Genomic DNA, 14,295 nt, shown 5'->3' with positions numbered 1-14,295 from the left:
AAATTGGCATGCTGACTGCATGAATGTCAACTAGAGCTGTTGCTTAGTTCTAGAGCAGTGGTTCCCATACATTTATTAAACATAAGACTAAGTGTGAGTTTTTGTCACAACCCGTGAGAAGTGACAAAGAGCTCTTATAGGACCAGGGCACAAATAATAATCAATAACTTTGCACTTTATTTAGCCATCTTACGTATAAAACCTTATTTGTTAATTGAAAATTGTGAATAACTCACCACGGGTTAATGAGAAGGGTGTGCTTGAAAGGATGCACATAACTCTGCAATTTTGGGTTGTATTGGAGAGAGTCTCAGTCTTAAATCATTTCCCACACACAGCCTGTGCCTGTATTTAGTTGTCATGCTAGTGAGGGCCGAGAATCCACTCACATAGGTGCGTGGTTGCAAAGGGCATCAGCGTCTTAACAGTGCAATTTGCCAAGGCAGGATAATCTGAGCACTGCCCTATCTAGAAATCTGGCAGTGGCCTCTGATTAAATTAAATTTTCACAGAACCGCTTGTTGCAATTTCGATGAGGCTCTCTTGTTCAGATATTGGTAAGTGGACTGGAGGCAGGGCATGAAAAGGATAACGAATCCAGTTGTTTGTGTCATCCGTTTCGGGAAAGTACCTGCGTAATTGTGCACCCAACTCACTCAGGTGCTTCGCTATATTATTTGTATTATATATTTGACATTGTCCGTAAGCCTGAGTTAATTTGCACAAAACAAAATCATACAAGACCTGTGTAATGTCCTTGATAATGCAGACAGAGATGACCTCCAACTTCTTAATCATAGCCTCAATTTTGTCCCGCACATTGAATATAGTTGAGGAGAGTCCCTGTAATCCTAGATTCAGATCATTCAGGCGAGAAAAAACATCACCCAGATAGGCCAGTCATGTGAGAAACTAGTCATCATGCAAGCGGTCAGACAAGTGAAAATTATGATCAGTAAAGAAAACTTTAAGCTTGTCTCTCAATTAAAAAAAAACTTGCCAATACTTTGCCCCTTTATAACCAGCGCAATTCTGTATGTTGTAAAAGCGTTACATGGTCGCTACATAATGCAGAAAATACACGAGTGTTCAGGGGCCTTGCTTTAAGAAAGTTAACCATTTTCACTGTGGTGTCCAAAACGTCTTTCAAGCTGTCAGGCATTCCCTTGGCAGCAAGAGCCTCTTGGTGGATGCTGCAGTGTACCCAAGTGGCGTCGGCAGCAACTGCTTGAACGCGCGTTACCACTCTACTATGTCTCCCTGTCATGGCTTGTGCGCCAACAGTACAAATACCAACACATCTTGACCACCAAAGTCCATTTGATGTCACAAAACTGTCCAGTACTAAAGGCTAGAGCTGCCGCTTTCAAGGAGAGGGACACTAATCCGGACGCTTATAAGAAATCCCGCTACACCATTCGACGAACCATCAAACAGGAAAAGCTTCAATACAGGACCCCTTACAATCCTACTTCACCGGCAGACACTCATCGGATGTGGCAGGGCTTGCAAACTATCTCGGGTTACAAAGGTAAACCCAGCCACTAGCTGCCCAGTGACACGAGCCTACTATACGAGCTAAATGTCTTGCTTCGAAGCAAACCACACTGAACTATGTGTGAGAGAACAAGCTGTTCCGGACGACTGTGTAATCACACTCTACGTAGCCGATGTGAGAAAGACCTTTAAACAGGTTAAGGGCCGCAAGGCCAGACAAATTACCAGGATGTGTACTGCGCTGACCACCTGGCAAGCGTCTTCACTGACATTTTCAACCAATCCCTGACCCAGTCTTTAATACCTATGCTTCAAGCAGACCACCATAGACCCTGTGCCCAAGATCGTCAAGGTAACCTGTCTAAATGACTATCGCCCTAGTGCTCACACCCAATGTCACAGGAAGGCCAAAAAGATCAAAGAAAGCAACCACCTGAGCCACTGCATGGTCACCCCGCTATTATCCAGAAGGCAAGGTCAGTACAGGTATATCAAAGCTGGGACAGAGACTGAAAAACAGCTTCTATCTCAAAGCCATCAGACTGTTAAACAGCCATCACTAACACAGAGAGGCTGCTGCCTACATACAGACTTGAAATCATTGGCCACTTTAAATAATGTTTAGACATCTTGCATTCCTCATCTTACATGTATATACCATATTCTATACTATTCTACAGTATCTTAGTCTATGCCACTCTGACATTGCTCGCCCATATAATTATATATTCTTAATTCCATTCCTTTATTGGATTTATGTGTATTGGGTACATGTTGTGAAATGGTTAGATATTGCTGCACTGTCGGAACTAGGGTAGCACATTTTGGGGAAAACTCAGAGGTGGAAACTTTCCGTCGGAATTAACGGGAATATATGGGAATTGACGGAAATATATGCAAATTAATATCATTTAAATGTAGATGTTTTTTGCATTGGATATATTTACCATAACATATGGAGACAGAAACAAACATTTTACCTTAACATAAGTAGACAATTGCAAATAATTAAATCATTCCAATAGAAATGAAAATAAAAAAATATATTTACAAATTGAACTTCAATTAAATGAGTTGACTCTTCACATTGGATGTTTTCCCTGAACAACAAAAGAAAGGGAATGTTGAATGATCCCCAATGATCCATCGCATCTCCCGAAAACATTTTCAACATACATCTGTAAAATGATAGTCTAGAAACTAAAGCTTTGGTTGTCTTCCTCTCGGGCTTCCATGTCTTCTCCGTGGACCTCCTCAATGTCCACCTCTTGAACATCAGACTCTGAGGCCTCATCTTCACTGTCACTTTCCGACTTTGTTGAGGATGGCTCGTTGTCAGGCTCAAAAAGCCTTTGATGGCCACCAATTTTTCAACCCTTGTATCAGTCAGCCTGTTGTGTGCTTTGGTGTGTGTGTTCCCAAACAAGGACCAGTTGCGCTCTGAGGCGGCTGATGTTGGTGGGATTTGGATATTTTAAAAATGGTGCCAGAAGAAATGGCAGCAGTTTTACGGGCGCCCAACCAACTGTGCTATTATGTGGGTTTTTTTGCATTATTTGTAACTTATTTTGTACATAATGTTTCTGCAACCGTATCTTACGGCAAAAAAAAGAGCTTCTGGATATCAGGACAGCGATCACTCACCTCGGATTAGACAAATATTTTTTCTACAACAAAGACGACGCACAAGACATTCTCCAAACACCCTACAGGGCCGACATCCCCGTTATTTGCAAGAGGAAGCGACGCAGGTACAGAGGACAAAGAGCCGGATGCCTGGTCAGGACCCGGAGAAGGCGACTGGGAAAGCTGCCATTACCGTAAATACTACTCGCCAGCGTGCAATCATTGGACAATAAATTAGACGAGGTACGATCACGAATATCCTACCAACGGGACATCAAAAACTGTAATATCCTATGTTTCACGGAATCGTGGCTGAATGACAACATGGATATTCAGCTAGCGGGATATACGCTGCACCAGCAAGATAGAACAGCACACTCCGGTAAGACGAGGGGGGCGGTCTGTGCATATTTGTAAACAATAGCTGGTGCACGAAATCTAAGGAAGTCTCTGATTGTGCTCGCATGAAGTAGAGTATATTGTGATAAATTGCAGGCCACACTACTTGCCTAGAGAGAGTTTTCAGCTATACTTTTTGTGGCTGTTTATTTACCACCACAGACAGATGCTGGCACTAAGACCGCACTCAGTCAGCTGTATAAGGAAATAAGCAAATAGGAAACCACTCACCCAGAGAAGGCACTCCTAGTGGCCGGAGACTTTAATGCAGGGAAACTTAAATCAGTTCTATCAAATCTCTATCAACATGTTAAATGTGCAACCAGAGGGGAAAAAATTCTAGATCACCTGTACTCCACACAGAGACACGTACAAAGCTCTCCCTCGCCCTCCATTTGGTAAATTCGACCACAACTCCATCCTCCTGATTCCTGCTTACAAGCAAAAATTAAAGCAGGAAGCACCAGTGACTCGGGTCAATAAAAAAGTGGTCAGATGAAGCAGATGCTAAACTACAGGACTGTTTTGCTATCACAGTCTGGAACATGTTCCGGGATTCTTCTGATGGCATTGAGGAGTACACCACATCAGTCACTGGCTTTATCAATAAGTGCATCGAGGACGTCATCCCCACAGTGACTGTACGTACATACCTCAAGCAGAAGCCATAGATTACAGGCAACATTCGCACTGAGTTAAAGGGTAGAGCTGCCGCATTCAAGGTGCTTTACTCTAACCCGGATGCTTACAAGAAATCCTGCCAAGCCCTGCGATGAACCATCAAAACAGGCAAAGCATCAATACAGGACTAAGATTGAATCATACTACACCGGCTCCGACGCACGTCTTATGTGGCAGGGCTTGCAAACTATTACAGACTACAAAGAGAAGCACAGCTGCGAGCTGCCCAGTGACACGAGCCTAACAGACAAGCTGTATCACTTCTATGCTCGCTTCGAGGCAAGCAACACTGAGGCATGCATGAGAGCATCAGCTGTTCCGGACGACTGTGTGATCCCGCTCTCCGTAGCCGACAGGGGTGCTTGCTCAGTCCCCTCATGTACTCCCTGTTCACCCACCCTGCATGGCGTGGCACGACTCCAACACCATCATTAAGTTTGCAGACGACACAACAGTGGTAGGCCTGATCACAGACAAAGACGAGACAGCCTATAGGGAGGAGGTCAGAGACCTGGCCGTGTGGTGCCAGAATAACAACCTATCCCTCAACGTAGCCAAGACAAAGGAGATGATTGTGGACTACAGGAAAAGGAGGACCGAGCACGCCCCCATTCTCATCGACGGGGCTGTAGTGGAGCAGGTTGAGAGCTTCAAGTTCCTCGTGTCCACATCAACAACAAACTAGAATGGTCCAAACACACCAAGACAGTCGTGAAGAGGGCACGACAAAGCCTATTTCCCCCTCAGGAAAATAAAAAGATTTGGCATGAGGCCTGAGATCCTCAAAAGGTTCTACAGCTGCAACATCGAGAGCATCCTGACTGGTTGCATCACTGCCTGGTGCGGCAATTGCTCGGCCTCTGACCGCAAGGCACTACAGAGGGTAGTGCGTACGGCCCAGTACATCACTGGGGCTAAGCTGCCTGCCATCCAGGACCTCTACACCAGGCAGTGTCAGAGGAAGGCCCTAAAAATTGTCAAAGACCCCAGCCACCCCAGTCATAGACTGTTCTCTCTACTACCGCATGGCAAGCGGTACCGGAGTGCCAAGTCTAGGACAAATTGGCTTCTCAACAGTTTTTACCCCTAAGCCATAAGACTCCTGAACAGGTAACCAAATGGCTACCCGGACTATTTGCATTGTGTGCCCCCCCCATGTACATACTACCTCAATCAGCCTGACTAACCGGTGTCTGTATGTAGCCTCGCTACTTTTATAGCCTCGCTACTGTATATAGCCTGTCTTTTTACTGTTGTTTTATTTCTTTACTTACCTATTGTTCACCTAACACCTTTTTTGCACTATTGGTTAGAGCCTGTAAGTAAGCATTTCACTGTAAGGTCTACTACACCTGTTGTATTCGGCGCATGTGACAAATAAACTTTGATTTGATGATGATGGAGGCAACAGGGGAAAGAGCCTCAGATCCACAAAGTCCTTTTCACCAGCTGGCTGATGAGATATGTTGGCACAACTGCCATATTGCATCTCCATCCCAAAGCCCTTGCTTAGAGGTGTACTTCGCCAGACTGCCAAGAACCTTTCCCTCATCCAGGCCAAGGTGCGAGACACGGTAGTGATGATACCATAGGCCTTGTTGATCTCTGCACCAGACAGGATGCTCTTGCCAGCATACTTGGGGCCCAACATGTACGCTGCGGTGTGTATGGGCTTCAGGCAGAAGTCTTCATGCTTTTTGATGTATTTCAGAACTGCAGTTTCCTCTGCTTGGAGCAACAGTGAAATGGGCAGGGCAGTACGGATTTCTTCTCTTACATCTGCAAGCAGAGTCTGAACATCAGACAGGATGGCATTGTCTCCCTCAATCCGTGCTATGGTTACTGCTATAGGTTTCAGGAGTTTCAGGCTGCTGAACACTCTCTCCCAAAATACATCATCCAGGAGGATCCTCTTGATGGGCATGTCCATATCGGCAGACTGATTTCTTGGAGAGACTCCTTCCCCTCCAGGAGACTGTCAAATATGATGACAACACCACCCCAACGGTTGTTGCTGGGCAGCTTCAATGTGATGCTCTTATTCTTCTCACTTTGCTTGGTGAGGTAGATTGCAGCTATAACTTGATGACCCTTCACATACCTAACCATTTCCCTGGCTCTCTTGTAGAGTGTATACATTGTTTTAAGTGCCATGATGTCCTTGAGGAGCAGATTCAATGCATGAGCAGCACAGCCAATGGGTGTGATGTGAGGGTAGGACTCCTCCACTTTAGACCAAGCAGCCGTCATGTTCGCAGAATTGTCTCTAACCAGTGGAAATACCTCCTGTGGTCCAAGGTCATTGATGACTGCCTTCAGCTCATCTGCAATGTAGAGACCGGTGTGTCTGTTGTCCCTTGTATCTGTGCTCTTGTAGAATACTAGTTGAGGGGTGGAGATGATGTAGTTAATTATTCCTTGCCCACGAACATTCAACCACTCATCAGAGATGATTGCAATACAGTCTGCTTTCTCTATGATTTGCTTGACCTTCACTTGACCTCTGTTGAACTCTGCATCCAGAAAAAGAGTAGATAAAGCATGTCTGGTTGGAGGGGTGTATGCTGGGCAAAGAACATTCAGAAATCTCTTCCATTACACATTGCCTGTGAGCATCAGAGGTGAATCAGTTGCATACACAGCTCGAGCAAAACATTCATCAGCATTTCTCTGACTACGTTCCTCCATTGAGTGATTCCAGGAGGACCATGAGCTGTTGCTATCGATAAGGTGTCTGATTCATCATTTTCACCTCGAATAGAAGTAGAGGGACTTTTGTCAGAGGTTGCTTGTTGTGAGCGCTGAGGGAACTTTATGCACTTGGCCAGATGATTCTGCATCTTTGTTGCATTCTTCACAGAAGCTTTTGCATAGTATTTGCGAATGTACACAGCGTTTCCTTCTACATTAGCTGCAGTGAAATGTCTCCACACATTTTCCTGTAAAGTTTAGAAGGAACATTTAAAAAAAAAAAAAAAAAAACACATTCAATTCCTTGTACAGATAAATGGCAGAAAAAACTAACTAGCAGAAATTGTCTGCTAGGGTGAATAGTAGGCCACTACTATTCACCCCAGCCAGTATTGTAATCAAAACTTACCAGAAAGCATGTAGTCCTTGGCTCAGAGACAGTGTAGTGTGGGCTCAATAGCATCTCATTAGTGTGCAAGATATTGAGAATCAGCTGTACATGTGATGGAAGAGTGCACTGCACATGTGATTCCATTGAATTGGGGATAGTTTAACCAAAATATGCCACAAGACTTAGAACTGCCTTATGTGTATCACACAAAAAAGATTCACTGTTGTAAGCAATTGTTTTTGATGAATTTAAGCAAAATTCCAGGACTTAACTTCCCATGGAAAATTTCCGACCCTTTCCAACCCTAGTCGGAACTAGAAGCACAAGCATTTCGCTACACCTGCTATAACATCTGCTAAACACGTGTATGTGACCACGCGATTTGATTTGTAGCTATGAAATCGTTTATAAGGTGGTTCATGGCTCACATCAACACTATCATCCCAGACACCCTGGAACCACTCAAATGTACCACCCCAACAGTTCCACAGATGACGCATTCTCTATTACACTTCACACGGCCCTTTCACACTTTGACAAAAGGAACACCTATGTGAGAATACTGTTCATTGACTACAAAGATTTGGCATGGGCCCTCAGATCCTCAAAAAGTTCTACAGCTGCACCGTCGAGAGCTTCTTGACAGGCGGCATCACCACGCAAGGTGCTATAGAGGTAGTGCATACAGCCCAGTACATTACTGGGGCCAAACTCCCTTCCATCCAGGGCCTCTATACCAGGCGGTGTCAGAGGAAGCCCCCAAAAATGGTTAAAAAAACTCCAGCCACCCAAAACAGACTTTCTCTCTGCTATCACACGGCAAGCGGTAACAATGCACCAAGTCTGGAACCAACACAACCCTGAACAGCTTCTACCCCCAAGCCATTAGACTTCTAAATGCCATGTTATTTTCTACTCCCTGTATATAGCCATGTTATTTATAGTCATTAAGTGCATTTATTATTCACTATGTATTTATTCCTCGTGCCACTATTTCTATTTTATCTTTAACTCTGCATTGTTGGGAAATGATCCATAAGTAAGTATTTCACTGCTAGTCTACAACTGTTGTCTACGAAGCATGTCACAAATAAAATTTGATTTTGATTTGAACTACCAGAGAGGGAGGCGAAATCATCCCTCCCCCTGAGAAATATACAGATAAAAACATGTGAACACACATATCCAGGTGTGGATGGAATCATCGTGGAGGCTACAAACTTTAGTAAATTGTTGCCATCCTAATTTCCAGGGTAAGTATTGCTAGGTATGTAAACTCAAAATGGTGACGAGGGCAATGTCATACAACACGTACTGGTGCGTGGAGGGCAGAAGGGAACGGCCAAGCTGCCGTTGGCATGGCTGGTGTCCCAGGGGACACAGTGGTCCCTAAGCCAGACACAGCGGATGCCAGGGCCGGCGTTGGCACAGCGCTGCTCCTCACTGAAGGCCTTGCAGCTGGGAGGGGTGTAGACCAGCACGTCATTCAGCAGCACACCAGAGAAACCTCCAAACACATACATAGACCTGGGGAGAGAACACAACACAGAGATTAGGCCGGACGGAAATACTCAGAGTACACATCATTACCAGGGAACACTGAGGAAACTGATGAAAGAAAACTGAGATAAAAAACTACAAATACCAAGTAACGGAGGGGCAATATACTGGATGCAAGTGACTGACCCATTGCTGACGACAGAGGTGTGGCCAAAGCGGTTGACGTCACGGTGGAGATCTGGTCTGGGCAGGACTTTCCATTCATCACAAGCTGAAAAAAACATGCACATAGAGATCAGGCTACAGGTTTGGTATCAGTAGGAACATTTGACATATAAGAAGTACTTTTCAAAAACTTGTGTAGGGTCAAGCACTCAACCGCTATACCAAGAAATTATACCGCCACTGTGACCCGCCACACCCTGCTCATACTATCACCCAAGCAACCGTGACTGAAAACCCCCAGGAGCGCAGAATGAGCTGTATATTTAAGGCCTCTAATGCTCTGTAGCCTGGTAATCTGAGCTCCTTGGCATTTGTTCTCTGCAGCCCACCCAATCTGCCAGGCTCTCTCTGTTACATGCTTTTTAATTCAGCAATTAACCCAGCTCCAGGTCCATTACCTAGCAACAGGGGAGAAGTGTTCCTTTCTTGCCTGGATTTCATTTCAGTATGCCTGTACCATACCACATACTGAAAAACAGAACACCACCAGGACCCCCCCGCCCCGCACTCTTGCGCGTGCACACGCGCACGCGCACACACACACACACACACACACACACACACACACACACACACAACAATGGAAGTGTCAACTCTGAATTATTAACGCGTATGAGAATCCTGTGGACATAGAAGCTGTGGAACCAAAGGATACAGTGGAGAATGGCCTGGTCCCCCTGGCTCTGTATAATGGCTGTAGGACTGGGTGTACTGTACCAAGCCCAGGTGTGATTAACACTGTGCGTGTGAGCATACCAGAGCACTAGGGGCCATAACCTACACCCAGGGCTGTCATAAACAACTAACCGCAGCTAGGAAAGATACCTATACGATTGGAATATATCATTAAAGTTTAATCCACTGCAGCTGCTATTTGGCAATCCTAGGGTGGTGGTGGTGGGCACACAGGGTCTCAATGGTAGTTTGATTACCAATCTCCTAGGACCATGGTCATGAACTGCACTGAACCATGGGTAGGCTACCACGAGTATACCTGGAGCAGCTCTGACAACACAGCCCAGAATGTAGCGAGACAATTTTTCCGTCTGTGATTATCTACCAATCGTCTCAAAACGAATTTAGCCTCCACCGGGCAAACAAATAACAACAGAGAAAACATTCTAGTCGGCAAAGTAGATTTCTTCTCTTTGTCAATATCACCAGGCAAATCATGTTATATTGAGACAGCACAACATTCAGTTCTCACACTGTTAGTGGGATCGTAACGTCAACCTCTTTACTTAGCATTTTTGAATTGTTTATTATGTAGCTGCCTCTGAATAGGACTTGATAAACAAGTTTATTCATCTATTGATCTTGTTTGTTGGGGATACCACACTGAACAGAGTAATGGCTCAGAGCGATCACAATCCTGTGCTTTACCGTTTCATTTTACAATTCTCTGATGCTTTACAGGCCACACGTCCACTCTCCAAAATGTAAATGTGGAATTTACACAGATATAAACTGTTCCTGGGCGTTAAGTGTGCAGCCAGGTTGCAAACAACCACACTCAGTGCATGTCTAATTGTGATATTGCTGTTTAAAGGGAAAGACAAGTCAACAACACCAGTCCAGATCAGAAGGAGCTTTCATCACATCCTAAAGACCAAGGTGTTTTCTGCCAGGGACATGGTGTAGTCACCCTGATGAGCTCTCTCAGCCGGTCAGACTCAGACCCACACTACTTTCTTATCAAATTCAATTGTACTCATCGCATACACAGTTTACAGCAGGTATTAAAGGTGCAGCAAAATGTCGATGTGCGAGCTGCCTCAACAATGCAGTACATTCATCAATATCAATAATAAGTGTCAAATCAAAATAAGATAAGAGATGTGCGTAGGTGATCCAGTGGTTAAAGGGACAGACCAAAATAAGCATTTGTGACATCCGCCCCATCACCAGTAGTTCAATTGGAATCCTGACTTTGGCACCATCTAAGGCCTAATACCTATCGTGAAGCCTGGAGCTAGAGTAAATCCATAACCCAGACATGCACTGACAGCCAGCCAAATACGGCTCCCCACCATCTGATGTGTACTGGAGATTAATGATTTTGCAGGATCCTTGCCTTTATATTGAAACTCCCTGATACTCATCACAACGCTCCCCCCCCCCATTTCATTTCCTCCCAGGATATTGGCAGAAGAACCATGAATAATGAACAGGGAGAAAGGGAGAGATGACAGGGGAATCAGCAGACAAAATCGTCAGCACACCATCTTGAAGGGGAAATCAAACCTAATTTAAATGGAAGACTTAAAGGAACATTGCACCCAAAAACTATATTTTGGTATTTGTTTCATTAGTCCATTGATGATATAGTCCCAAAATGTTCTGCATGTCAGCAATCAAGTTTAAGATATGCAACTTTCATTTTAATGCAAAATGCAGTATTATATGATACAAAATACATCATACCAGCTGTATTTCTGTACTTTGAAAGTTGAATATCGTGAAAACCTGACTGCTGACATGCAAAACATTTTGGGACTATATCAACAATGGACTAATGAAACAAATACCAAAGATTATATTGCAGCACCAGAAAATTAACAGGGCACTCTTGTTGAAGACGTCACTGCCAGTTGCCTTTCAGAGGGTAGAGGGTGGTGGGGGGACAAAACATTTTTAATTAGAGTTCATTTCCCCCAAATCTAATTAGAATTATGAGGATGGGGTGATGACGGGAGAAAAGAATTAAACCCAAATTAAAACTGCCTTGTGTCGACCTGAATTTAATCTCTCGCAGAAGAAAAGCACAAAAAGCTAATAACGCTCTCCCCCTCCAAGGTTAGCAGAGAGAAACAAAAACAAATTAGCGCTTAAAAGCGTCTCAGCATGAGTGGCGGAGCCGCCAGAGAGAGAGCAGCAGAGTAATGCCTCTTCCACAGGTGGAACTAACTAATTAGCTCACAGAGAGAGGAGCAGAGAGAAGAGGAAGTCCTATCAGTCCATTAACTACTGAATGAGACTTCAGTAGTTCCTTGAAACTGGTGAAACCTGTTGACACTTGCAGTGCTGAAACATCTCATGTACTAGTAGGCTACAACGTCTTTCAGCATCACTCGAGTAAAAAGCATCACTCACCAGTGATAGGTTATGATCTGGGTTCAGGCATGTTTTCTAAACAAAATGCCAAACATTACTGTAATGTTTGGTGTGAACAGGTTCGCGAAACTGCTTTCCACGAACCTGTTCACGCCAAACTCAGGAAAAAAAAGAAGCGGCTCTTTTTCAGGACCCTGTCTTTCAAAGATAATTCGTAAAAATCCAAATAACTTCACAGATCTTCATTGTAAAGGGTTTAAACACTGTTTCCCATGCTTGTTCACCGTGATTAAGACACTAACAGCTTACAGACGGTAGGCAATTAAGGTCACAGTTATGAAAACTAAGGACACTAAAGAGGCCTGTCTACTGACCCTGAAAAACACCAAAAGAAAGATGCCCAGGGTCCCTGCTCATCTACGTGAAAGTGCCTAAGGAATGCTGCAAGGAGGCATGAGGACAGCCGATGTGGCCAGGGCAATACATTGCAATGTCTGTACTGTGAGACACCTAAGACAGCGCTACAGGGAGACAGGATGGACAGCTGATCTTCCTCGCAGTGGCAGACCACGTGTAACAACACCAACACAGGATTGGTACATCCGAACCTCACACCTGCGGGACAGGTACAGGATGGCAAAAACAACTGCCTGAGTTACACCAGGAACGCACAATCCCTCCATCAGTGCTCAGACTGTCCGCAATAGGCTGAGAGAGGCTGGACTGAGGGCTTGTAGGCAGATTGTAAGGCAGGTCCTCACCAGACATCACTGGCAACAACGTCGGCTATGGGCACAAACCCACCGGCGCTGGACCAGATTGGCGAAAAGTGCTCTTCACTGACGAGTCGCGGTTTTGTCTCACCAGGGGTGATGGTCGGATTCGCGTTATCGTTGAAGGAATGAGCGTTACACCGAGGCCTGTACTCTCGAGTGGGATAGATTTGGAGGTGAAGGGTCCGTCATGGCCCAGGGCAGTGTGTCACAGCATCATCGGACTGAGCTTGTTGTCATTGCAGGCAATCTCAACACTGTGCGTTACAGGGAAGACATCCGCCTCCCTCATGTGGTACCCTTCCTGCAGGCTCATCCTGACATGACCCTCCAACATGACAATGCCACCAGCCATACTGCTCATTCTGTGCAAGATTTCCTGCAAGACAGGAATGTCAATGTTCTGCCATGGCCAGCGAAGAGCCCGGATCTCCATCCCATTGAGCACGTCTGGGACCTGTTGGAACGGAGGGTGAGGGCTAGGGCCATTCCCCTCAGGAATGTCCGGTAACTTGCAGGTGCCTCGGTGGAAGAGTGGGGTAACATCTCACAGCAAGAACTGGCTAATCTGGTGCAGTCCATGAGGAGGAGATGCACTGCAGTACTCAATGCAGCTGGTGGCCACACCAGATACTGACTGTTACGTTTGATTTTGACCCCCCCCCCCTTTGTTCAGGGACACATTATTCCATTTCTGTTAGTCAGAAGTCTGTGGTCTGTGGAACTTGTTCAGTTTATGTCTCAGTTGTTGAATCTTGTTCATACAAATATTTACACGTTACGTTTTTGAAAATAAATGCAGTTGACAGTGAGAGGACGTTTCTTTTTTTGCTGAGTTTAGAAGAAGCTGATGATGGAGATGTTTCATTATAAAGCAAAATGAACAGAGTCAACAATGTCCAGTGACAACCCAGTACTCTAGGGCCTATAATGAATGACAGGTTTCTGAGAGGCTGGCCCTTTAGCCATGCCAAGCAGACATATCTGGCCAAACACTGGCTTGTATACCAGAGCACCAATCACAGAGAGTGGTCTTGCCTGGGCTTCAGTGTAGAGTCTACATCACACTCCCCAAGCCAAGCATCAGTCTAGCTACCACCTTGAACATAAAACAATCTATCGCTTCCAGATTATAGAAGTGACATTGGACATTTTATCCCTTGGAGTGGCCTACTCAGGGTGATTGGACTGGCTATTTAGCTGAATAACAATGAGAGTGAAGCAGTGACCTTCCATGACTGCATGAGAAGGCTTGGAAGCTATAGAGTCCAGTTTTTCAACTTTCTTCAAAAATCTAATCTGGATCCTAACTAGAAAATAAACGTTCCCCTTTAATGGATTTTCTTTCTTTGAACCTAAACATTGAGTCTCTGTCTATCTCCATCTGACTCTCAATTCAATTTAAGGGCATTATTGGCATGGGAAACATATGTTAACATTGCCAAAGCAGGTGAAGTA

The 14,295-nt window shown here is 44.8% G+C and overlaps 1 protein-coding gene across 2 annotated transcripts in view; it reads right to left on the bottom strand.

Moving 5' to 3' along the window:
* LOC115193654 (attractin-like protein 1) overlaps positions 1-14,295 on the bottom strand; it is a 341,916-nt gene that overhangs the window by 244,881 nt on the left and 82,740 nt on the right. For both annotated transcript variants that reach the window (XM_029752515.1, XM_029752516.1), the window contains exons 11-12: positions 8,972-9,056; positions 8,601-8,812 (exon numbers count right to left, since the gene is read on the bottom strand). In XM_029752515.1, the coding sequence (XP_029608375.1) occupies positions 8,601-8,812; positions 8,972-9,056 (297 nt within the window). The remainder of the gene's footprint in view (positions 1-8,600; positions 8,813-8,971; positions 9,057-14,295) is intronic.

This window comes from Salmo trutta, chromosome 5, assembly GCF_901001165.1.
Source record: "Salmo trutta chromosome 5, fSalTru1.1, whole genome shotgun sequence".
In the NCBI taxonomy this organism is placed as follows: domain Eukaryota; kingdom Metazoa; phylum Chordata; class Actinopteri; order Salmoniformes; family Salmonidae; genus Salmo; species Salmo trutta.
This window is presented reverse-complemented; position numbering and strand designations above follow the sequence as displayed.